Genomic DNA, 24,741 nt, shown 5'->3' on the forward strand with positions numbered 1-24,741 from the left:
AATGCCTGCCGCCCTGTGCCAGGCACCACACACTCCCATCCTTGTAAGGAGAGACTCCACCCTTCCCCAGCCCCTCTCTTTCAAAGGCTTCAGCAGTTTGCCTGAAGTCAGCAGCCTGCAGGCCTGCCCCGGGTTAGGCCTTGGCCCTGTTCCTGTCAGATTTCCAAGTTCTACCCCTAGCTCTGCCTGTCATGGCCAAGGCCACCCCAATCCACTCTGCAATGCCCAGTTCACTCCCTGACACTTGGGCAAACCTCCTCATGCTCCTAGACACCGGAAGTCTGACCAGCAGGCCCTGGGGCCTGGAGTGGGTGTCACTCCTCATTCTGAGCCTGTTTCTCCCACCGAAACCAAGACACAGGGCTTGCTTTACAGCGTCCCTTCCTTCAACTTACAGGACCTCAGCCTGATCAAAAATCCAGCCAGGAACTCCCGGCATCTTTTAAAGGCATGACTTCCAGGACTTATTATTTCAGGATCGATCGTCACAGATGCCAGCAGAGCCCCAGCACGGGGCTGTACCTCATGTGCTTTAAGGAGGCACTTATGGGGCTGTGGGTGTTCTGTGGCCCTGGGTCTCCTGGAAGGCGAGGACCACAGAAAGGAAATCCAGAGCCCAGGCTATCCTAGGATGCTCCCCACAGAGCACTGACACTGTTACACACTGTGGGCGATGTAGGACTGCCAGGGGCAAACGAGAGGACATGGGAGACATGCCCAGCCATCAAGAGTTCCAACAGCTGCCACCCACCCTTGGTAAACAAGCCAGATCAGGTACCTTAGGGTAAAGCACGGGGTAGAATCGATCCACATTGACATCCTCACATACCAGCTGCAAGAGAGCACAGGGAGGGGTGAGGAGTTGGGCTCAGAGAAAAAGGCAGCGACATCCTGGGTCCTGGGCAAGTCTTGGGAAGACAGCAGGCAGGAGGGAGTAGGGACGGGCTGTGCTGGAAACAGCAGAGGCTAATAAAAGACTAAGAGCCCTCGCTGCTGCTCAGAATGGAGCTCGGAGAACTGGGGCCCCCTGGGATCTGTGGGTGCTGCAAAGAGGGCTAGAAGCACACATGCAGGTACCCAGGGCAACCCAGAGCAGTGCACACACTGGGGTGGAGCCGGGTAAGAGGCTGCCATGTACAGGCGCCCAGGATCCCGGAAATGCCAGACGCAGGAGGCTCATGGCCTCACCTTTGCCATCTGGACCACGTTGGGGAACTCGGTGAGGCAGGAGATGGGGATGACATCGTGGTGGGTCCGACACTTGGTCCTGGGAGGAGAAAGCCACACAGGTGAGAGACTGGACAGTGGGAAGACCTCGGGGAGACCAAAGATGATGGCGGGGCACCAAGCCTGGCTAAGGTTCTACCTTGCTGTGCGACCTCAGGCAAATTCCTGCTCCTCTCTGGGCCTCCATCAGGAAGGCAGCAGGTACAGTGAGCCGAGCACTGGATCTCCAGGCCTCGGTCCTCCCTACTGTCTTGGGCGTCCCCCCTCTACTGCCCATACCTAAGCAACAGCCGCAGGTGCTCTTGATCCCCGATGACATCATACTTGAGCGAGAATACCAGGTGGCCGAGAGCAGTGTCCAGTGAATAGTAATTGAAGTGCTCCTGTGGTGGGAGGGGCAGGGGAGGTGAGGGCTTCTGGAAACCAGGTCCCTCTCCAAACAGCAGACGCCATGGACAACAATGGTCCCTGCATTAGCTCCGCCCTGTACCAACTGAGACAGACTTGCGCCTGCTTTTCCAGGCCTCCCTGTCCTGTCCTGGTCTATTACATGGGAGGAAGGCCACCTATCTGAATAGGGTCAGTGGGCCAGGTAAAGGGCTGGCATAGTGTTCGAGAATGTCTGTTGGGCTGGGCAGTGGTGGCGCACGCCTTTAATCCCAGCACTTGGGAGGCAGAGACAGGCGGATATCTGAGTTCAAGGCCAGCCTGGTCTACAGAGTGAGCTCCAGGACAGCCAGGGCTACACAGAGAGAAACCCTGTCTCAAAAAACCATTAAAAAAAAATGTCTGTTGGAACCTTGTCTCTGGCTCCCTATCAAGGTCAGAACCACACGCACAGCTGCACACCTGTATGTATAAGCATGTGTATGTATGTATGTATGAGCATGTATATACATATGTTTAAGCATATGTGTGTATAAGCACATGTATGTATGTATGTATAAGCATGTGTGTATGTATGTAGTATATATGTATAAACATGTGTATGTGTATGTATGTACATATGTATAAACATGTGTATGTGTGTGTATAAGCATGTGTATGTATGGATGTACATATGTATAAGCATGTGTATGTATGTCCTAGTTCCTGAATACTAAGCAAGCATTCAATAGGAAAAGCCAACTAGGGGCTAGAGAGATGGCTCAGCGGTTAAGAGCACTGACTGCTCTTCCGAAGATCCTGAGTTCAAATCCCAGTAACCACATGGTAGCTCACAACCACCCGTAATGGGATCTGACTCCCTCTTCTGGAGTGTCTGAAGACAGCTACAGGGTACTTACATATAATAAGTAAATAAATCTTTAAAAAAAAAAAAAAAAAAAGAAAAGAAAAGAAAAGAAAAGCCAAGTATCCAGGTGAGGTGGTGGATGCTGAAGCAGGCGGTCCTGAGTTCAAGGCCAGCCTGAGCAACACAGTGAGACTTTGTCTTAGGAAAAGAGAATAATGGGATGGGCCCTCGGATGCCTCGGCAGGCGAGAGCGTGTACCAGACTTCTGTTTCCGACACCCACGTCAGGTGGCTCACAATGGCCTGTAACTAAAGCCAGAAGATCCATTCCACTCTTCTGATCAGAGGAGGGAGGGGTGGAGGCCAACTAGCTAAAAAGAAACGGAAATTAAAAGGAAAAGGAGCAGAGCCGCTGATTGCCCCGCTGTGGCTCAGTGGCCCCTGAAGCCAGGGCCCGTGAGAAACAGGAAGTGAAGCATCTTAACTGACCAGGCAGGTTTCTGCCCTCCTGCCTCACCTAGTGCAGAGGGCACGGGGTGGTAAGACAGTCTGCAGGGCATGAGGGATACCTATGACAGGAATGGCACCCCTCCCTCTATGGATAACTAGGCTCAGCACCTTTTTAAAGGGGGAATATCCCTAAGCCCAGAAGAGAGAAGCCCCAGCCCCAGCCTGGCCCTGGGCTCCCCCTGCTGGTCCAGGCCTGGGAATGGAACTGTTCAACCACACCCACCCTGAGAGTCATCCTGGAAGTGAGTCTTGTTTAAACATGAACACTGCATTTGGAGGCAGGGTGTAGAAAGAGGTGGGGCTGGGGGGGGGGGGCCTCAAATTCGCAGTTCAGGGTCCAATGGATGGATCTAGCCCAGGGCTCCCCTAACCCCTGGAGAAAACTCCCAAGTGTCTTACACTGTCCACAGGCCAGTGGCAGGTACTTGGCCAGGAGTCCAGGGGCTGGGAGTTCCCGACAAGGGCAGAGGAACAGTGGAAGGTGGACTCAGGCTCTCTGGAAATAGGTGGCTAAGGTCACCATCATCAATTCTTCCTGATGTGGTCCCTGCTCTGGGCACTGCTTTCCCCTCCTCCATCCCACTGACCTGACCCTGGTCACCACATCTCTGAGCACCTTCACCTGTACTTTAGTGTCTGCTGTGCTGGAGGCCCCCACCTCCACCTAGTATCAGGACTCCATTAGCAACTTTAAGAGCACTAACTATGTGCCAGGCTCATGGCCCCCGATTCCTAGACACAGCTGAGAGCACTGGACAGTGGGCACTTGGGATGAAGGTCTCCCTTCCTCCACCACAGGCTCAGCCAAGAGGTAGAATCTCACGCTATGTTCTGGGTCTGTCCCTAGCCAAAGGATGGAGCTTGGACCTGCTGGGTTAGTCAGTGGCATAGTAAATTGCCCCACCCACCCCCAACCCAGACAGCACTAGTATTTCCTAGAGGTAAGCTGTTGCCCTGGGTCTACACTGAGACCACATAGCTTCCCAATCCTGCAGGGTACCCCTTCTTCCCTTATGTGCACATGTGCACACACACACATCCTCCATCCCCTGGCTTCCAGCCCCATCTTCCGGGCATCTTAGTGGAAGGCTCAATAACTGATCATGCCCAAGTCACTGCACCAGAGTTTCAGCTTCCCTAAGAGCAGACGAGCCTTGCTCTCACGCCGGCGGCGGAGCAGGCAGGTGTGGCGGCAGCTACTACCAACCGCGAGTTGATTACGTGCTTCCAATGCACTTGTCTTACCCCATGGTTTATAGATAAGGAAACAGTTCAAGAAGGTTAAATAAAACACCCAAGATAACAGGAAAGATCAACAGAAGGAGTCCCTCTGGCACTCAGGCCACGAGATAACTCTTCTGTTTTCACGGCACACTGACGCCACGCCGTGTAGAACCTAGGGTCCCGGCACAGGGCTTCTCTCAACTCTCACCCAGTCATGTCTTTCATTTTGTTTCTGGGAAACAAGGTCTCGCTCTGTGGCCCAGGTAGGCCTTGAACTTCTTGGCGATCCTCCTGCCTCAGTTTGCCAAGTGCTGCGATGACAGGCATGGGTCACCATATCCGGCTCACACCTGATAACTTCGGTGAGGTTATCACCTTGCCCAGCTGGCACTCATCACAGTGTCACCTTGGGTGTCAGTCTACTGAGCAGTTAATGGGTCTGCTCTGAGGCCATGGTGACCCCAGACCTAGTCAAGCCATGACACTCCTGTGTCTTCCCAGCCTACCCTGGCTGCTGAGGGCCAGGTCTGGATTAGTGTTGTTTGCTGCCCCATAGCTGGTGCCCAGGGCAAGACCAGGTATACAGCTGGCGCTCAAGCAAGACCAGGCATACAGCTGGCGCTCACTATTGGCTCACATGAAAAACACTTAGTTTCAGATGTCATTCAAATTGCCTACTAGCATCTTCTCATTAAGGCTTCCCAGCAAGCATGTGAGAGATAGACCGTCACAGCTGCCATTTTTACAGATGGGGAAACAGGCACATAACAGGTAACCAAGCTAAGGTGGGGTCTCTTCTCTTGACAACCATGCCCAACTGCTTGTGTAATGTTTGTTAGAGAGAATGCATGAAGACACAGATGCCCTCTGAGACTCAGAATTCTTAGATGCCTGCCTAGCCACTTCCCCTCCCTGGGAGGGCAGGGGGTGGTGGTGGTGGTGGTGGTGGTGGTGGTGGTGTCCTCTCACCCCAGCCAGCCGCTCACCTTGCCTAGAAAGTGCTTCCGGTAGATTCGGGCTGTGGGGTTGCACTCCAGCTTGACCTTGGTGGTGGGAGACTGCAGCGGCTCTGTCTCAGGGAGGCTGCTGATTTCATGGTTGGTACCTTCAATCCAGTAGCCCCCAAACTGGGGCAGTAGGATGAGAGGGAAGGGCCCTTCTCGCCCCAAAACCTAGAGGGGGGACTCAGCTGAGAGCTACTCCACACAGCACCCATTAAGGGGCCCAGGGTAACCTCCCAACTCAGACCCAGGACACACTGGACAGCCCAGGGCTATGAGGTCCTAGATTCCCATCCACCCCTCTGGGGAACCCACTTGGCTCCGCACCTCTCAGGGCTATGCAAAGGATGGGGGACGGGTGGAAGAGAGTGTGGCCCAGAGGCTTCGGATTCAAAGAACCTTGGAACCCTCAGAACCAGACAGAAAGTGGGTCTCCAATGGGACAGCCTTCCATGAGGGCTTCCTGGGGTCATGGTATGGGTGAGGGTGGGGCTCGGGCTGGTACCTCATGGACACTTGGGTAGGGGATGTAGTCCTCCTCCGTCTGCAAAGTATAAACAAGCCAAGGGCCCGCTAAAGTGGGGCCTCACCCTTCAAACTCGTGCATGCACACGGATACACACACACAGATACACACAGACACACACAGACACACACACACAGACACACAGACAGACAGACAGACACAGCTCTAGGTTGCTCTAAGGTTCCCTGAGTCTGATATCTTCAGTCAGACACTTTCTTCCAGGGACAAGGGAGGCTCCCTTCCTCCCCAGTCTAGCTCAGATGTGCACGGAAGCAGTAGTCCAAGTAGGACCTTATAGCTGACATTCCTACCAAGCTCCTGGGTGGCATCCATCCGAGGACAGCTCTGAGACCCCAGCCTCGAATGAAGCTTCAGTCTTACAGCCCAGCCCTCGATGCAGCCCTGAGACCCTCCCCTAGGTCCAGCCGCATCTTCGAGGGGGATTTCTGAGTCGGAGGTACATGGCTATCCGAGGACCTGTGCTTGGTCTTGCCCCAGACAAGAGCTGAGTGGAGCAGGCCTCACAGGCCAGTGAGGAAACACAGCCATGTGATGACAGCCACCTTTGCAGCTTTAGCACTGGGTGGCCTGGAGGGGCAGGTGCCTGCATGGTGCAGGAGAGCAGCAAGAGCTGGCTTTGAAGATTCTTGCCGGGGTTAGGGCAAAGGCTCTACACGCTGCCAAATCCCCAGGGCCCAACATTGGCGCACAGTGGGATACTCTTCCCAGACCCTCCCCAGCCCAGTAGGGTGTCAGTCCCAGTCTGGCCCGGTCACCTACCTTGAGGGGTGGCGGGAAGGAGCATCGCTGTTCATCCATCCTGCTTCCCTGTGAGAGAAGGTTTGCTGTTTATTACCCTTCCGACATGCCTGTCACCAGGAGCCCTCCCCGGGCTAAGGGGAAAGCCTTAAAAGAGATGCTCATGTATGGAGGGCCACTTGCAGAACAAGGTGCTGGCTGGATCGGGTCCTGGGGCCTCCTGCATCCTCTCTGTAATGTGCCGAGGGAGGTACAGCAGCAGGGAGGGGCTGGGGGCTCTGTGCGGGAATGAACGTGCAGCTGGGAGTGGGGGCAGGGAGGTGTGCACAGGCATGTGGGATGTGTGTGTGTGTGTGTGTGTGTGTGTGTGTGTGTAGGGAGGGGCTAATACATCTAGAGATACATGGGAGAATTCACCCATGCCACATACAGGCCAGGGCTGGGAGGCGGGTTTCCTGGCTCATTAATGCCTCCCCGCACCCATCTGTCCCCTCCTCCACTCTGCATGGGGTTCCTACAGAGGAACCTACCAGGATTCTGATGAGCTGGGTGGGTATGTACATGTGAGGATGGCCTGCTGGGGGACCCTGGGAGCCCAGAAGAGTTCATAGTCAGAGAGGAGGCAGGTACCTAACAACTAGTCCTTCAAGGCTCTGCAGAGGGGACATCCACCTTTAGCCTAGGCGGTTTGGTTCTGGGGCTCCCTGGCCCATCCTTACCTGCATCTTTTCAATCATCTCAAACAGATCTGTGTTCTGCAACAGAGACGGGAGAGCAAGGTCAGACCCGAGGGAAGCAAGGCTCACTCTGTCAAGCCCGGCACGGGCTCTATCCACCCCAGCTTGCCTGGTCCTCTCATGAGGTACCAAGAGGGCGCAACCAAGACTCTGTGGGAGGGGCTTTGTACAACTGACCCTCCAGTTTGGCCAGTTGCCTACTGATGTGAGCCCAGAGCCCAGAGCCTGGATCTCTGGCAGATGCCCCAACTGTTTGCTTTCTGGAAGGAGGAGGCTGTTGTTAGTCTAGGGGAAGAGATACCTTCCTCTCCCCCAATGCAATGATATCAGCTCTGAGATTGGCATATAGAGCCCCCGGAGAGCCCACCAGACCCAGCCCTAGAGCCAAGCCCCACCAGGCATGTAGGGAGGGTCTGTGGTTCCACTATCACCCATGACGGCAGCCAGTTCACCAATGCCCTGGTCAGACAGACAGCTCTCCCCACAAACATTGGAGGCTGGGGACTCTTTGGGGGAGAGATGCTAGATTGCTATTGTCCCTTCACCTGTGCATGGCCTCACATGCACCCCGCCCCCGGCCCCCAATGCATAAGCCAGCCTGTCCAAGGCCAATGAGGACACACACAGGGTTAACACATCCTCTGGCAGCATGGGCCTCTCCAGCGCTGCCGACTCCCTTCTGAGTCTTCCTGGAAGGCAGCATCCCTACCGGATGGAGGCTGGCCGATTGGAGGCCGGGCCTGGGAAGCCCCCAGAGTCTCCAGGACAGCCTTTCCTCCAGCCCTTCCAAGGTTCAACTCAGGTGGTTCCTGCTGCCCAGGAGGGGCCATCTGGGCTCACACACATGTGCTAAGGTTGTGACTCCAGGAAACATACTCTGTCTGTGAGACGCACACACAGGCCTCCACACCATGATTTGAACATGGCACCAGGCATACCTTTTGTGTATCAAGAAACACACACACACACAGAGATGCATACAGAAATCCATATGGAGTCTATGCACAGTAATTCTTGGAGACATAGCCTAACACACACATACACATGTTGGTGTTCTGAGTTACACACAACACATACTCAAGTCCATGTACCTGATATTCACACATGTGCACACACCAGTGCAGGCCTGCACCCCAGTAACTGCACACAGACACAGGCATTCTCCTGGCTGAGACCAGGAGAGCACTGGCACGTGCAGGCTCAGCCAGGTGCTCCGGGAAACAGATGCAGAGTCCCAGGCGTCACTGCCAGGATCAAAGCATGCGGTACAACAGACCCAAGCCAGCATCCCATATTGTAGACAAGAGTTCCGAGCAAAGGAAGAGGAATCAGGCAACTGCCAAGGTTGTTAAACCCCATGGGATCCTGAGCATAACCAGCCATCACCACATATGCACAGTGTGAAGTCACAAAACCTAAGCCCTTGTGCATACGCTCTGAAGCCTACCTACAAAACAAGACCCAACCTGTAAAGTCCACTTCAGTAGTACCCAGGAGCCCCTGAGCCATGGGCACCTGTGGCCACACCCAACACCCCTGAGCTTAGAAGAGCAGATAGCAATGACAGTTTGGCAGATAGCATAGACACACACCTATTGTCCAGGAAAGACAAACACACCTGTCAACGTGACAATGTCACAACAGTGTCACCATCCTTTCAGGGTCAGCCAGACAGTCTCTGACCTAAAGAGACCCAGCAAAGGGCTGAGGAAAAGAGGAGGCCCTACTTAAGGTGACCAAACAGCCAGCTACAACGAAAACACCACACATGGCTGCACCAGAATCACAACCACATAAACACTGACACATGGCACTGTCACCCAGAGTGTGCACACAGAGCATCAAGTAACACCCACAGTTACAGCCCCACAGGCAACAGCAGACGCCCTGACACATGGCAAAGGAAGGCTGGGAGTGGTGTGGCCAGAAGCTGGACATCTCACCTGGGGAAGAGCCACCACAGAGTCACCCTATGATATCGCTCCATCCGTGTGGGAAAGGCAGCAGGCAGTCCCAACAACAGTTATACACACGCCCAGTGTCACTGCAGCCCACAGCCACAGTGTCCCTACGTCTGACCCAGGGGCAGCTTTGGAAAACACTAGGGTGCTCCGTGTAGTTCGGGTGTCAGTCCAAAAACATACACACCCACCCTGACGGGGTTCAGGCACAAACTGCCAGACTCTGGGTAGTAAGGCTGACTGATGGCCCTGGGTCCCCAGTCGGCCAGGCCGCCCCTGCCAGGGTCCTCACCTGCCAGCTGGCCCCCGCCGGCAAAGAGCCCCTCCGCGGACGGCCTTGGGGCGCTGGGGGCCGCGGCTGCGCCATCCCGAGCCCCAGCCCCGGCGGCGCTGTAAGCCGGCCCGGCCCGGGGCCCCGTAGCCCGAGCTCCGCGCTCCCGTCCCGTCCGCCGCGGCTCTGCCTTCTCTGGGCTCACCCTGCCGCCGGGCCCGAGGGGGCGGGGCGCCAGGTGCGGGAGGCGCGGAGGAGGGGCGGGGCGGAAGGCCACCACGCCCACTCGCGGGGCGGCCCGGCAAGCGGCCCAGGACACTGCGCCTGCGCGCGGGAAGCCTCAGGCACTTCTGTGAGCAGCTGTGTCTTCCCAGACTGGAGACCCTGCCTCTGGGCTTCAAGGACAAGGTTCTTGGGACAGCTGTGCCCAGGGAATGCAGGAGTACTGGAGATGGTGCTTGAGCACTTTCTTTGCTGGACCCTTTGCGTGTCTCAACAGATCGCCATAACCAAGGAGCTACAAATGTCTTCACTAGAAAATCATATTCCAAGAGGTGCAATAGCTTTTTTTGCTAGGAAACCCCGGGATCCCTGGAAGAGCCTGAAGCTGCAGAGTCTCTGGCACCTCCGTTGGCCCAGTTTACATCTGTAAATTACAAGGCTTCTGAAACGCCCCCTCACCCCCACCCACCTTGCAACTTGACCCTGAAGTCCTTGTATCTTAGGCTGGTGCAGCCACTCTGCAGCAGGGACAGACCCCAAGACAGATGCTGAAGAAGTCTGGATGCTCTAGGGGCAGGACTGTCCTCCAGCTGGGGGCGGGGGGGGGCAGACCTCCTACAACTTCCCAGAAGTGCTATCTACTACCCTCTGTCCCCAGGGCCAGGGAGCTCCTGAAAGGAAGGCAGGCAGCACTTTCCCTGCCCTCCCAGACCTGGCCCAGGGTCAGGTTTGGACCTAGAGAGCCAGCAGGAACACCAGAGATGTGCATTCCAGACACCAAGTAGCTTTGGCTTTAATAATTAACAACAGCAAATATTGATTTATGCAACCACTTCCAGGCCTGCACACTTCCGGGTACCCATCACAATGCAGCCAGAAGAGCATCTTTTCCCACCGTGGCCCTGGGGGAGGCCAAAGCTGCTCAAATCACCGGCGATATGTAGGCCAGGTAGAGTGGATGCCGCCTGTGTATGTGTCTAGGTCCTTATCTGTGTACATGTGTGTCTCCAAGGCTAGTCGTGGCTCTACGTGACATACTGCATTGCTGTAGCATAGAAGTGCCGGTGGGTAGGAATGCCTAGGGGCATTTACTTTCTATCTCCTTCATGTGTTCATGAGCAAGTCTGAATACACTATAGACATATGTACTTGTGTCTGTCTGTCTGAATGTGGTCTGGCTCCCAGGTTAGGTATAGGTAGGCCAAGTATGCACATGTATGCAGATTTTACAGTCCCTGAGTACTGCAGAGGGTAGCTCAGTGTCTATTTAAATGTGGCTCCCCAAAGAAAAGAAAATACCACCCCTGTCCAGCCCTGGGAACACAGTAATACTGATTATTTCCAAAGCACTTCCAAAGGCGCTGCCCAGTGACGAGCTGGGAAGGTCAATAGAGAAGACACTCTCAGCCAGGCGATGGTGATGCAAGCCTTTAGTCCCAGAACTCAGGAGACAGAGGCAGGTGGATCTCTGTGAGTCCAAGGCCAGCCTGGTCTACAGAGTGTGTTCCAGGACAGCCAACGTTACACAAAGAAGCCCTGTCTTGAAAAACTAAAGAAGAAGAAGAAAGAGAAGGAAGAGGAGGAGGAGGAAAAGGAGGCAGAGGAGGGGAGGAGCAACAGTAACAACAGCAGCAGCAGCTGTCTACTCTATGTTAGAGGTGGGACTTGCCCTTAGGTACAGGGAGGTTACATGCCCCTCAAACTGGTTCCAGTATCATTGTAAATATGTAACAGTATAGGGTATTGAGGAAAACTGGAGAGTATCCCAGGCAGGTTCCCTCAGCCCACCAATAGCCTGCTGGAAGTCCAAATGAGTCACTCTGGGAGCTGGTTTCAGTTCACAGAAAGGGTCCTAGTCTGGAGGAGGGGTACACTGTGGGGCTGTGTCGGTCTGAAGCTCACTGTCTGCGCTGCGTTAGCATGATTGGAAAGTGGGAGCCAACTGGGTGGAGGCCAGGAGGCTGAAGGATAGCGGCTTCCTTGGTAACTGAAGGGCCCACCTTGGGCTGTCTGAGCCTCAGGCTCCGGGGATATGCAATATTAGCCTTCCCTCCAGATGGAAGGGCCAAAACCCAGGCAGGACAAACAACAGTCCCATGGCCAGGGGGAAGCCTCACTCTCAAACCCAGCTGTTCAAGCAAGTGGCTGCCATCAAGTGGCGGTTTCCTGAGGACTACCATAGCCCCGTAGACTACCGGGGCTGTTGCCCTCCAGGGGAAGGCAGGAGAAGGTCTCAGGAGACCCTTGTGCTACTGATAGCATCCTTGCTTGGGCTCTCCATGGAGATGGAAGTCCTATGCATAGAAAACATTTCTTGGACCTTCATCCTCCTGGCCTAGGAAAGATGTCAATCCTTACTGTAGGCCAGAGCTCTGGGGGAGATGCCTGGACCCTTCCTGACTGGGCAAACCTAGGGAAGAGCCCTTCACCTCTCTGAACATTTGGATCCTGGTTGAGAACATGCCCTCCTGCCTGAGGCTGATGAAAGGGTCGGGTGGCAAGGTGTGCCATAGCAAGGGGTCATTCCCCTGTACTGGAAAGTCCACAAGCCACACACTGGCCAGAACCTATCAGCCAGTCCTGGCCCCACGGTCTCTAGCCTGGAGCCCATTGGACAAATGACAGCATCTCTGGGCTTGCATTTGAATGACCATGGCCACAGCACAGAGTGACTTAACTAAGGGACAGAGCAGCCCTACAGGCCAGATACTAGGTGTTATGCAATGCCAACCAAATGAACCTCCTGAATCACCAGCCCCCCACGCCCCCACCCCCGGCCCCTGACATTCTGCAGAGGCAACTGAGTAATACATCTCGTGGACTGGCCATGGCTTCCGGGGACAGAGTGTGTGTCCTTTATGTTTGGTACTAAGTAGGAACCTGGCAAACCTTGGCTGTTGATAGCAACAGAAAGGTTTTCACCACAGGACTTGGAGCCAGAACCTGCCTGGGCTACTGGAGAGAGATACCTTTCATGGAATCCTGGTGCGTTGTGGTCTGGTAGGCAGGGGCTATTATCACATCTGGACTGTAGTGGGGACAGCTGTTTGGCCGTGGTGATACTGGAGAGGAGGCCAAGGAGCCACCGACCTTAGTGGTTTATCTCTAAGTCCCATGCTTAGCATTTATGCAGACCCTGGTTCAACCTCAGAGACGACACAGGCCACCCAACAGTCAGGAGTGGTGTCCTTTTGGGGACTAAGCCCCAAGGGCATCGACCTAAACATTTTACATCTTCCCAATAGTTATGGGTAGGCATCTCCTAGCCCTGGCATGGTGGAGGGCAGACCGGGGTCATAAGTTGGGGGTCACTTACCTTAGGGTAGGGTGAAGCAGGGTGGGAGGGAACTGTGTCCACCAGTAACAGGTTTAGTGCCTGAGGGAAATTCTGCTTCTGTCCATCACTCCTCCTAGAAGAGAAAGCGAGTCTGACGTCAGGGAGAGCCCCAGGTTAGGTAGGAAAGGCTGTGCGCTCTGGGAGAGGAAGGGCGGGAGGCTCTTCATAAGCAGGGCTGACAAGCAGACTTCTCCTCCCAGAGGTCAGACTTATGGACCCCCAAGTTCTCTACTGGTTCTTTAGCCCATTCTAAAGACTGAGAGACTGAGGTAGAGACAGCAAGCGTTACTATAGAAGCGGGAGCTATGAGGGTCCCCATCTCTCTGGGTCCCTCCTAGAGTCTTTAGTGGGCAACAGTTTTAGGACTGCTATTATTGATGCCAGTGAGTGTGCCACACAGTGGGTGCACCTTGACCTTGCAGGCATGTACCGTCTCACTTCCATTTTAGGACATGGAGTAGGATGTACACAGAGGTCACCCAGCCAGTCCACAACAGGCCTTTCTGTCCACGACCCATTGGACTCTAAGCCTGGACAATGTTACACCCACAGACAGGGGACAGGTCTAAGAAGGGTGAAGTCAGCGCCTATCTCCCACACGAGCCTGCTGAGTCCACCTCCCATGTCAAGAGGAAGACAGGCCCATTGGTTCCCGGATCCAAGGAACCTGTGGCCTGGTGAAGCAGGCCTGGCTTCTGTCGATGCCGGAGGACAACCTGACATGGCTGCACTCCTTACCCGCCCCAGTTCCACCAAGGCAGGCTAATCCAGAGAGAGTGAGTCACCTTCCAGAGGAACTTGGGTGGCCTGTGGCAGGCTTGAGTCAGGCAGAGCCAGGAAGACACACCCAGGAAAGGGAGGACCATCTATCTGATCTGGGCCTCAAAAGAGACCCTGGCAAGTTCTAAGCCCCTTTGCCTCTTCCTGGATCATAGGAGGAACCAGCTTCAACCCTGCTTAGCACAGGAACTCCTACCCACCCCCAGGGGGGTGTCAACTCTGTTTAGCACAGGGGACCCCCTACCATCCGGGGCTGTCAACTGCCAGGTTTGTGCTCTGGCACGACTTGACTCAAGAGGCAGCAGCCTTTTGAGCCCATAGTATCAGTGTGGGCGTGGTCTCAGATACCTACTGGCTGGTGCACCTTGAGTCCAGGACGTATCAGCCCCTCTGGGCTTCGGTCTCTAAAACAATTCAGTCATAGGTATTCACATAAAGAACTCGCTCCCAGTAGTTGCTGACTGATGTCCTTACTGGACATGGGCAGTAGGAAGCCATGGAAGGTTAGTAAGCGAGGGAATGCGCTAAACATAATGTCTGTCGGCACAAAGTGTACTGACAGTGGGGAAGGGGAGGAGAGATATGGGTGGATGATTAGACAAAGGCCCGGGGAAGTGTTCTGGTAGATTCTGTGAAGACCCACTCTGCTCTTAGTGTACTGGGATCTGGGGTTACTTATTCTCACTCTGTGTGTGTGTGTGTGTGTGTGTGTATGTGTGTGTGTGTGTGTGATGTCATGTGTCTTCCTCAGTTGATCTCCATTTTCCTTTTTTTTTTAAAGATTTATGTATTTATTATATCTAAGTACACTGTAGCTGTCTTCAGACACACCAGAGAGGGCATCAGATCTCATTACAGATGGTGGTGAGCTGTCATGTGGTTGCTGGGATTTGAACTCAGGACCTTCAGAAGAGCAGTCAGTGCTCTTACCCTCTGAGCCATCTCGCCAGCCCCGGGAGCTCTCACTGAATCTGGAGCTCAGTGACCTGGCTATCGTGGTTGCCCAGTGAGGCTGAGGCATCCTCCTATCTCTGTCTGCTCAGAACTGGGGTTAAAGACGTGTGCCATTGCACACGTCAGCGTTTTACCCGGGTGCTGGGGATCTGAACTCAGGACCTCACCAAGCACAGCTGGTGCCCACGGAGTGTAACAGAGAATGTGCTTAGTGGCCAGGAAGCACCGAGGAGCAAAGCTGGAGCAAGGCTATGTGCTCTTAGTGACTGTCCTGGGATCCCCTGGCGGCGTGGGATGGTAGCTTCCACAGCCAGGCTCTGTAAGTGGTACCTTCTGTCTACCCATTTGTTGGCCATAGAATCAGACTTTTGACCACTGAGGTCAGCTAATAGAACTCCTCCTCCTCCTCCTCGCCTGCTTCCCTGTCCATCTCTCTCAGAGCTGCTGAGGCTGGAAGCTTTCACAGCTGTGGGAGATGCTCCAGCTTCATCCTCCACTGAGGCCCCGCCCCTAACCCCCCCCCCCCCCCGATCCAGGCTCACTTTTCTCTCTTGGCCAGAGTCCTGTCCCTGCCCCCAGCAAGGCAATTCCTCTAATAAGCCACAGCTGGGTCCTAAGGGCTGGGGAAGCCAGGGGTGGGACTAGGGCAGGGGACATCCTGTTCTCAGCCCTGAGGGATGGAAGGACAGTCTTAACAAAAGCCTTACAGTCTGATGAGGTAGCATTCTCAAACTGCCCAACTCCTACATGGGGGAACTAAAGCTCAGAATGGGCACCCACCCGCAGAGCACCCACGTTTATAATCTCCAGAGCCAAAATCTAAACTCTGTAACGCGTGGTCAGTCCCCAGGGCCCAAGCCCGACAGAGCCTTCCTTCCCAGCCTGAGGGCTGAGCGTTGCTCATCACACGCTGTGGACAGCTAAAGAGATGTCAGGATCAAGTAGCAGAGCCGACCACGAGGCGTGTATGGAGATAAGAGGACGACTCGACTCCGTAGGAATTGGTTCTCTCCCTCCACTACGGTCCCAGGGATCAAACTCAGGTCCTCGGGCTTGGCGGCAAGCTACTTTACCCAGGGAGCCATCTTACTCACTGGCTGGGGCCCTCATTGTTTAAGAGAAGACAGTAAAACATTGCAAAATTGCTTACTTACTGATCCAAGGTCATACTCAGTGAGTCCAAGGCCATAAAACTCACGAGGATCAGGGTGAAGGAGTTATCTCTTTAACCACACATGACAGAGCCATTTAACAAATAGTAGCTGCTCATTTTATACTCATTTTAACAGCAAAGAACAGACCTGACTCCTCCTCCTCCTCTTCCTCCTCCTCCTCTCCCTCCCGATCTCCCTCCTCTTCCCCTCCCCTTTGCCTTCTGCTCAGACATTCCTACTTCAGCCCTCATTCCCTGCAGCCTCTAGCTTCCATGCATCTCTCCATCATCCTTCCAGGTCCCTCCCATCTCATCTCCCCCACCCTTGTCTTCATCATTCTGTTGACATGGAGGGTAGGTCACTTAAACTTGTCCCCTTCCCACTTTTCCAAAACCCTTCCTGGCCCTCAGACCCAATTCAGTTAAAGTATCTCCTGTTCTTCCAACACCGGCCGCCAGGGGAAGGGGCTCTGCACTGCCAGATGCCCCTTTTGGCTCCTACAATTCACACAGGAGGTCTCCTCCCATCACTACAGTGGCTTAAAAATAAAATGATGTGCATATGCTCCGGCAAATGCAGAGGACAACACACAGGAATCGGTTTTCTCCTTCGCCATGTGGGTCCCAGGAATCAAACTCAGGTAGTGAGGCCTGGTGGTAAGTGCCTTTACCTGCTGAGCCATCTTGATGCATTCCCCCACACCCATGCCCCCCCACACTACACACACACATACACACACACTGACTTTTTGAGGTGTGTTTCTATCAACCTTTCGTGCAGATAAATAAAATGGAAGCACAGAGACTTCCTCCAAAAGTCCAACATGACACAGCAGGGAAAGGACGAGGCTGGGTCCGACTACACTACATATATCCCAGCTGTCTGCCAGGATAGACCAGACAGGCCCCTCCTCCTGTCAACTAGCTTTCTGCCCACAGCGACTTTTCTACCTTAGCCCTGGGCTCCTGCACACAGTGATACAGACCAGATACCTGTCTCCAGTCTTGTCCTGTATGTGCCACCACATTCTCGAACACATGAACAGGCTGCAGCCACAGAAGAGGCAACTTGCTCAGGGAAGCCTGAAGTCTGGGCCAGGCATACTCTAGAGTGACCTTCAGCTCCTACCTGGTCGCCAGCCAGTTGGCCCAGTTTCTTCACCTCTTAGTGGTGTGTGTCTTTCCTTAAGAGTAAGCAGGGGTCTAGGGGACAGGGCCTGGGTCCTGAGTGAGACGACTGCTGCTGCTGCAGACAGCTCCCAGTTCCTTGGCAACCGTTCTGCATCTCCCTTATCGCTGCATCGAGGTAACAACAATAATAATCGCACGTGGAGAGTGGAGGCGGGCTCTGTGCTTTTCAAAGGCTTCTTTTCTTTATCCTTTGGTTTATCCGCTCTCTAGGACTCTCACCGGAACTGAGCAACTGAGCCAGCAGATAAGGCACACACGGGGGGGGGGGCTGCGGGGGGGCTGAGGGTCCTCATGACCAGAAAGGCAAACTGAGGCTTGGAGAAGCTGAGGCATCACTTCGCGGTGGCCCAGCATTTGACAGCCGATTGGAGATGCAAGCTCAAACTCCCCCCCCCCCACAACACACCCCTCAGGGCTCTGGACACCTCACGAGAGTAGGAAGACCCCCAGAGGTCTTGCCCTGCCAGACAGCAGGGGTCCGAGCCAGGTCTGAACACTTCTGGAAGTGCCAGCAGGCTGAGGATGAGTACCAGGCTCCTCCTCAGGGTACATTCCCCTGTGACCCAACAGGAGGGTGGTGGCAGAACCCCATCTTTGAATCTACAAATCAAGAGCCGAGGGACTGTCTGAGAAGGGCTGCCTAGAAACCAGAAGCAAGCAATGACGCCAGGCATGAGAGGGAGAGGGAAGCCCGGCTGACCCAGGTGTTCCAACATGGACTCTGCTGATGCTCCTTCCCTCCCACCCCCCACTCCTCATGCCCCGCCCCTTGTCCTGTCCCCAAGGACACCCACCTGGCTCACATGGGTGACCAGATACAGTAGTCAGGAGAACTGGCCAACTAATGAGGGCTTGGGAAAGAAGAGCTAGCCAGAGACAGAGGGACTGAGGCCTAAAGGGTGCCTGACAGCAGGGACTGGGGGCAGGGATTGTTAGCCAAGTGCCTCTGCCCTCCTGGTAAGTGGGGAAGGGGCACTTTCCCAGTGAGAAACCGGTTTGGGGGGCCATGCCCTCCAGGGCTCCAGTCTCCAAGCAGGGGCTTGGAGCTTTGAGTCTAAGAGGACTCTATTATAAAATGGGAGCCAAATGGCTGCCCGAGAGCTTCCCCCAGCCAGGGGGCACAGAGGCCCATTGTCTTCAAAGCTCAGCCATCTGGCACAGCCCTCCTCTGTGCCCCATGCCCTGCCAGGCCATCCCTGCCTGTGCCCAGGTGCCAGGAAATGTGGCTAGGCATAGCCAGGTGAACAGGTTTCAAAGCAGGGGGCGGGGTAGGTAGGGGTCTTCTGTTCAGGTGGAGGCAGGAACCTAGGCAGCCAGACACAGGCCTTAGCTATTCACTTCTGGCTTCACTCCTTAGGTACCTCTGACTTCATGGAAAGGGAGTGTGAGGCTGGAAGTGTGTGTGTCGGGGGGCGGGGGGGAACCAAGGGCCTCTGTTGACTGTGATGTCATTTAATCCTTATAAGGACACTCCAACACCCATTTTTAAGATGAGCCCAGGGTCTCCCCAAAAACTCTTAAGATAGGTTGGGGCCACAGCTGCCAGAGCCCCCATAGCACATGCAGAAGAGAAGCCTTGCACTCCAGACCAGGGTCACCAGTGGACAGGAAGGTGGCACATGGGGCCCTTACCGTGTGTTGGCTGAGTGCCCAGATACCCGGATCCCGGAGCTGGGCCAGGTAGTGGCCTCCTGAGCAAACAGGAGCTTGGCAAACCAGAGAGGAGGTCATGGGCTGGCCCCAAGCTGGGGTGCTGGTCTGCCCAGCTCAGGTAGCCTAAGCTCTGAGTTCCGCTGTGGCTACGCCTGCCTCTCCCAGCTTCCCTGGTTCTAAGGCATGGACTCGGCACACAACAGTTTAGGAAAGAGAAAGCACACTTGAGAGGGTGTGGGTATGGGGACCTTTCCTGCTGGGGACAACATCTGCTAATGCAGCCCGGCACCTTCCAATTGACACACCACCAGCTCTCCCCAAGGACTGCTGTATCCGCCACCTAGAAGTCCACCGGCAGGTAACACATTCCAATCTACCTGGAAGAAAACCGCAGCCCCAACAGATAAACAGGGACTTGCCTGCAGTGACACTCGAAGCTCACACCTCGTATTTCTAGTCCTCGCCCACACCGCCACAGGACAGAGTACCATGCGCCAGCTCTCCCAGATGGGCCTGCCACCCCTCACCCTAGACACAGAGCCAGGATGTCCCGGGTGCCCTTTCCAGCACCCACAGGCCAGAGTTCCATAGCTGCCTCTGTGTCACCCCACCCACCCTTGAGCCAGCCTCTGCAGCCCAGGGGGTCCCCCTTCTCCAAGCTCCTGACATTCCTGTGCTCACTCACTCCAGTCAGGGCCCACGCACACCCCTCCCCGATGCCCTTCATTCCTATGGTTGGTCATTTATTCACAGCACTGTGGCTTGCTGCCTGCTCTGAGCCAGACAATGGTGCTGAATGTTGGCAGGGGGCTGAGGTGGGTGAGCCACCCCCCACCCCAGCAGATCCACAGATCACAGTTCTAGCTGTGCCCAGAACTCTCAGATTTTGCCAGCAAGATGTGACTTATTTAATCCGACTCCGTGACTTATTTAATCCACCCCACCCGCTCTGCACGAATCCTACTAAAGACCAGATTTATCACCTCCAGGGCTCCAAGCTGGGACAGAAACTCCAGGACAAGATCACCGTCTCCTGACTGAAGATGACAAGGGCAAGAAGCCCTGGTTCTGTGTCTACATCCGTGGCTATGTAGTGATCTCTGTAGAGATCTACCACCTCTCTGAACTGCAGCCTTGACGCTGGACATTGGGTCTCGGGCTAGACAATTCTGAAGTTCAGCTGTGAGATTCCACAGGTGAATGGAGAGACAAGAAGGTGGTCTCCCAAGGCTTGTCTGGAACCAAACCCTGGAAGGAAACCTTTCCCTGAGGAGAGATCTTAAACCCCTCAGGGGTTGTTCTCCATTCCAGGCCTCAGTTTTCCTGTCTGCAAAATGGACTAATAAATACCTACTTGGCAGGGTTGTTAAATGTGATGAATTAAGTGCCATGTGTATATCCTGACTAGCCTAGACCCGAGTATACAATAGGTAGAGACCGCATGGGTCATAATGCAGGCTCTAAAAACAAGCCGCCTGCATTTTAATCCTAAATCTGACAACTGCTCTAACAACGTTGGAAAAGTTACCTAACTTCTATGAGCCTCGGTTTCCGCATCTATAAAATCAAGGTGAAGAGGGGCTGGAGGGATGACTCAGTGGTTAGAGTACTGGCTGCTCTTGCAGAAGACTGAGGTCCAGCTCTTAGCACCATAATGCCGCTCACAACCATCTTTTTCAAATTCTAGTTCCAGGATCTGATGCCCTCTTTTAGCCTCTGGGGGCACAGTACACACAATGGTGCACATACATACATTCATACATACATACATACATACAAAATACATACATACATACATACATACAGGCAAATACTCATTATTCACATAACATTTTTAAAAACATTTTTTTTAGTCTTTTGAGACAGTATTTGTCTGTGTGTAGCCGTGACTGCCTTGGAATTTGCTCGGTAGATCAGACTGGCCTTGAACTCACAGAGATCTGCCTGCTTCTACCTCCCAAGAGCTGAGATTAAAGATGTGTGCCACTACCACCTGGTATAAAATAAGTATGCCTTTAAAAAAAAAATACCCCACAGAATCAAGGAGAAGAGCCAGAGATGTAGCTCAGTGACACGATGCTTGCTTATCATGTGTGAGGCCCTGAGTTCCATCCCCAGTGTGTGTGCAAATACACACATAAACACACAACAGTGTTAGCCTGTGAACATTCGTAAATTTGCACTTAGAAAGTGTGTGGTAAAAGAAACCTGGAACCTCCCCTTTCTCTGCCTGTCTTCTTTCTTTGCTGACAACAGGCTGGGCTCTGTTCCAGAAGGTAGATATGAGCCGAGCCGTGAAGCAGCCAGCTGTGTGGGGGATTGGTCCCCTGCACGGTAAGGCAGGGCAGCCCTGGACTGCAGTTGGAGGCCAGAGAAGCAGAGACAGAGGCCTGGGCAGGGCTTTTAAGGTGCCTACTCCCCCCTCCCCGTCCCAGCTCCATAGGACCCCCAGGGCTGGGATGAATCACCATGGCTTCCAAGGTTTCTCCAAATGCACCAGGGCAAATGAGGTTTAACCCTCTCCTAGACAAGAGCAAACGGCACATGCTTTGGCCTAGAGACTCCATTTCTGCTTTCTCCTCTATAAACACGTACAAGGGTGCACAGAGATCTGGGAAGCCGACGCAGCAGGGTTTGCAGAAGGAAAAGTCTGGAAGGTCCCCCTTAGCAGCCACTGAAGGAGGCCAGTAGGCAACAGAACATTCAAGATGGCTGAGCCCACCCACAGCATTGCACAAAGTAAAACACCTGCCAGGTCTGATGGCCCAGGCCTCTACCCATCGATCCAAAGGCTGAGGTAGGATGGAATGTTCCAGGCTAGCCTGGGCAACTTAGTGAGGCAGTGCTTTCAAAGAAGTGTAAACAGTTGGAGTACTCGTCTAGAGCATATGTATGTGGCTCTGGGTTTGGTTCTCACCACCATAATAAAGCGAATACCGGAAAGCATTTTGAGGTACACAGAAGCTGTGAAGTACTAAGCAACGGGGATAGAGTAGGTCTCGAGTTCCTGTGGCTTGGGGCACATTAAGTAAGCAAAGCAAGCTGGCTGTGCCATAGTAGTACACATCTTTAAATCCCAGTACTTGGGAGGCCAAGGCAGACAGTTCTTTGTGAGTTCAAGGACAGGTTGGTTTATATAGTGAGTTCCAAGATGACACAGACTCTGTTTCAGGAAGGAAGGAAGGAAGGAAGGAAGGAAGGAAGGAAGGAAGGAAAGAAGGAAGGAAGGAAAGAAGAAAGGAAGGGAGGAAAGAAGGAAGGAAGGAAGAGGAAGGAAGGAAGGAAGGAAGGAAGAATAAAGGAGGAAAGAAAGGAAGAAAGGAAGAAAGAGGAAGGAAGGAAGGAAGAGGAAGGAAGAAAGGAAGGAAGAAAGGAAGAAAGAAAGAAAGAAAGAAAGAAAGAAAGAAAGAAAGGAAGGAAGGAAGAAAGAAAGGAAGAAAGAGGAAGGAAGGAAGGAAGGAAGGGGAAGGAAGGAAGGGAGGAAGGAAGAAAGGAAGGAAGAAAGAGGAAGGAAGGAAGGAAGAAAGGAAGGAAGAAAGAGGAAGGAAGGAAGGAAGAAAGGAAGGAAGGAAGGAAGAAAGGAAGGAAGGAAGGAAGGAAGGAAGGAAGGAAGGAAGGAAGGAAGGAAGGGACGGTAAAGCTGCAATAAAAATATATCATTTTCATAAAATGTCAAAACTACATGTGAATGTTCTCACAGCGTGTGTTTAAGACGCAGGATGGGGTTCTGCCTTTCTCTGGGACACATTTTTTCTACTTTGAATTTTAATGAAAGCTGTGTGTGCTGTCGCATGAACCTCCAGGTCGGCATGTGCTAGACAACCACTCTACCACTGAGCGATAGCCTCAGCCCTTTCTGGGGACTTAGTTTTGTGATTTTTAAAAAAGCAGAAAAGCCAGGCATAGGGCCACCTTGCCCATAATCCCAGCACATGAGAGGCGGAGGCAGGAGGATTGAAAGTTCAAGCTCATTGTTGGATTCACTACACAGTGAATTCAAGGCCAGCCTGGGCTGTATGAGACTCAGTCTCCAAAAAGAAATTAAGAAAGAAACGCTGACAGCCTATGTAAACCCACCTCTGTGGTGGGGCTGAGGAAGCAGCTAGCAGGCTGGGTGGCTGGGTAGCAATTATATTAATTGACACAGTATCTCACACTGTAGCCTGGCTGACCTGAAACTCACTATGTAAACCAGGCTGGCCTTGAACTTACAAGGATCTGCCTGCTACTTTCTCCCAAGCGCTGGGATCAGAGATGCTTGCCACCTCTCCGAGTACCCTTCCTTTCTTAAAACAAAACAAAAGTCACATGCCACCACACCATCACGCTCCTGTGGAGGTCAGAGGACAGCTTTTAAGATTTGGCTTTCTCCTTCTACAATGTGGGCTCTAGGGACCAACTTAGCTTACCGGGCTTGGGAACAGTCACCTTCGCCAGCTGAGTGGCTCCCCGGCCCCTACCCTGTCTTTTAAGAAAAAGAGGAGCCATGGTGACCCCAGTCCTTTGTGTCACTCTTGCCTGCAGCCTCCAAGCCACTGCCTGGGGTTCCATGCAGGCTGACCAGTCACTTGGCACCACTGTGAGCCTCTGGGGACAGACGAGGCGAAGACCATGTAGTAACTTTTGATTCTCATGTACGTGCAATAGCAGGTCCTGTGTATGGATGGCCAGTGTAACGGCTGCCAGCTTTGATGTTCAACAGAACCAAGGGCCAGATCAGCCTCTGTATGTCTCGAAAATGGGCTAAGACCCACTGGCAAAAGGCTCGGTAGATTGGCATGTCTCAGTAGGTTGGCAAGACCCCGTGCTTAGACTGTGTGGGCAGAATAGCGGTATCCCAGCCATGGAAGACAAATGTGGGTTTGGGATTGCAGCTAGAGATGCAGAAGAGTTCACAGGTTCACAAGGAATTGAGGAATATTACACTGCAAGATAAAAGGATGTGAAGGAAATATTCTACTAATAATCAGATAAAAGAAAAAGAAAAAAAAGACCAAGGGAAACTCAGCACGTATTCACACTGTTAGAGCCTGGCTCTTTTGCCTTCTCCAGTCACCTAGAGAGGGGGACACAGCACCCAGAGAGATCAGAACCCTGAGGCAGGTGGGAAGAGCCAAGCACTCAACTCCCTGGCACACCACACGTTTTCCCTGAGGGTTGAGGAAGGATACTCGTGTCACAGCAATGTCCAGAAAGCTAGCTCTGCCCATCTCATTTGTAAATGCAAACACGGGCTCTGTGCCCAGCTGGCCACCAGCTGCAGGTTTGCCCCACTGAGCCCCATTCCCACCCTAGAAACCTCCTGGTCACTTGGCAGGTGGGTAGTGGCTGGCCCAGCCCCCTCCCTAAGCTCTGAATAACTTGGAGTCAATCAACTTGTTTGTGGAAGACTTTGGCCTTGAAGGTCACCTGTTAGGGAAAGTGGCAGACCAGCCACACCTGCACATGCCTGAGTCTGAGGATGGGGGCGGGGGGCTGAGAACAGAAGTGGAGGCCTGGGGGCCCCCAGTTCAGTTCCTGGCTGTGTAAAGATCTGTGTGCGTGGTCTGTGCCTCCGGGCCTCAGTTTCTCCAGTGTGCAGGGATGGTAGCCACCCCACCCTGCAGGTTCATGGGAAAATTCTCAGGCAGTCAGCCACGGCCTGCAAGGGGTGGGGCGGGGCGGGGGGGGGGGGCGGCAGGGCTCCAGGAGCCAGGCTGTTTACAGTGGGTGTGTCTGTCCCTTCTGAGTTTTGGGTTCCCTGCAGCTGAGCAAGGGGTGGGGGGTGCGTGCAGTACAGGGTGGAAAGTGGCTGGGTGTGCATGACAGGAAGTGGAGGTGGCAGAGAACACTCTTGTGTCTGGGGCATGCGTGGGCTTGGGAGCCAGTGTGCTCACATGGGATTGTGCCACCCACCTGCATAATGGCTTCATTCTGTGTGAGGATGAAGATAACGCTGCCTCACGTGGCTCCCATCTTCCCTTTAGAACGGTCCTCCCTCGCCAGCCCTGGGACACTAACAA

The 24,741-nt window shown here is 53.8% G+C and overlaps 1 protein-coding gene across 18 annotated transcripts in view; it reads right to left on the reverse strand.

Annotated features, from left to right (window-relative positions):
* Positions 1 to 24,741, reverse strand: part of Rap1gap (RAP1 GTPase activating protein) — a 63,723-nt gene that overhangs the window by 11,778 nt on the left and 27,204 nt on the right. For 14 of the 18 annotated variants that reach the window (XR_015047299.1, XR_003836472.2, XR_003836470.2 and 11 more), the window contains 8 exons: positions 12,988 to 13,081; positions 7,200 to 7,235; positions 6,502 to 6,549; positions 5,701 to 5,739; positions 5,181 to 5,366; positions 1,507 to 1,610; positions 1,189 to 1,267; positions 779 to 832 (listed from right to left, as the gene is read on the reverse strand). Coding sequence is in view for 14 of the 18 variants with exons in the window: in XM_085838807.1 (XP_085694933.1) it covers positions 779 to 832; positions 1,189 to 1,267; positions 1,507 to 1,610; positions 5,181 to 5,366; positions 5,701 to 5,739; positions 6,502 to 6,549; positions 7,200 to 7,235; positions 12,988 to 13,081 (640 nt within the window). In the remaining 4 variants the exon portion in view is untranslated. Of the gene's footprint in view, positions 1 to 778; positions 833 to 1,188; positions 1,268 to 1,506; positions 1,611 to 5,180; positions 5,367 to 5,700; positions 5,740 to 6,501; positions 6,550 to 7,199; positions 7,236 to 9,470; positions 9,633 to 12,987; positions 13,082 to 19,158; positions 19,232 to 24,741 lie in introns of those variants that run through there. The other 4 variants (XM_029476545.2, XM_029476542.2, XM_085838810.1 and 1 more) reach the window with 4 other exon arrangements.

The sequence above is a fragment of the Mus caroli genome, unplaced genomic scaffold (assembly GCF_978045245.1).
Source record: "Mus caroli unplaced genomic scaffold, Mus_caroli_1 scaffold_6, whole genome shotgun sequence".
Classification (NCBI taxonomy): Eukaryota; Metazoa; Chordata; class Mammalia; order Rodentia; family Muridae; genus Mus; species Mus caroli.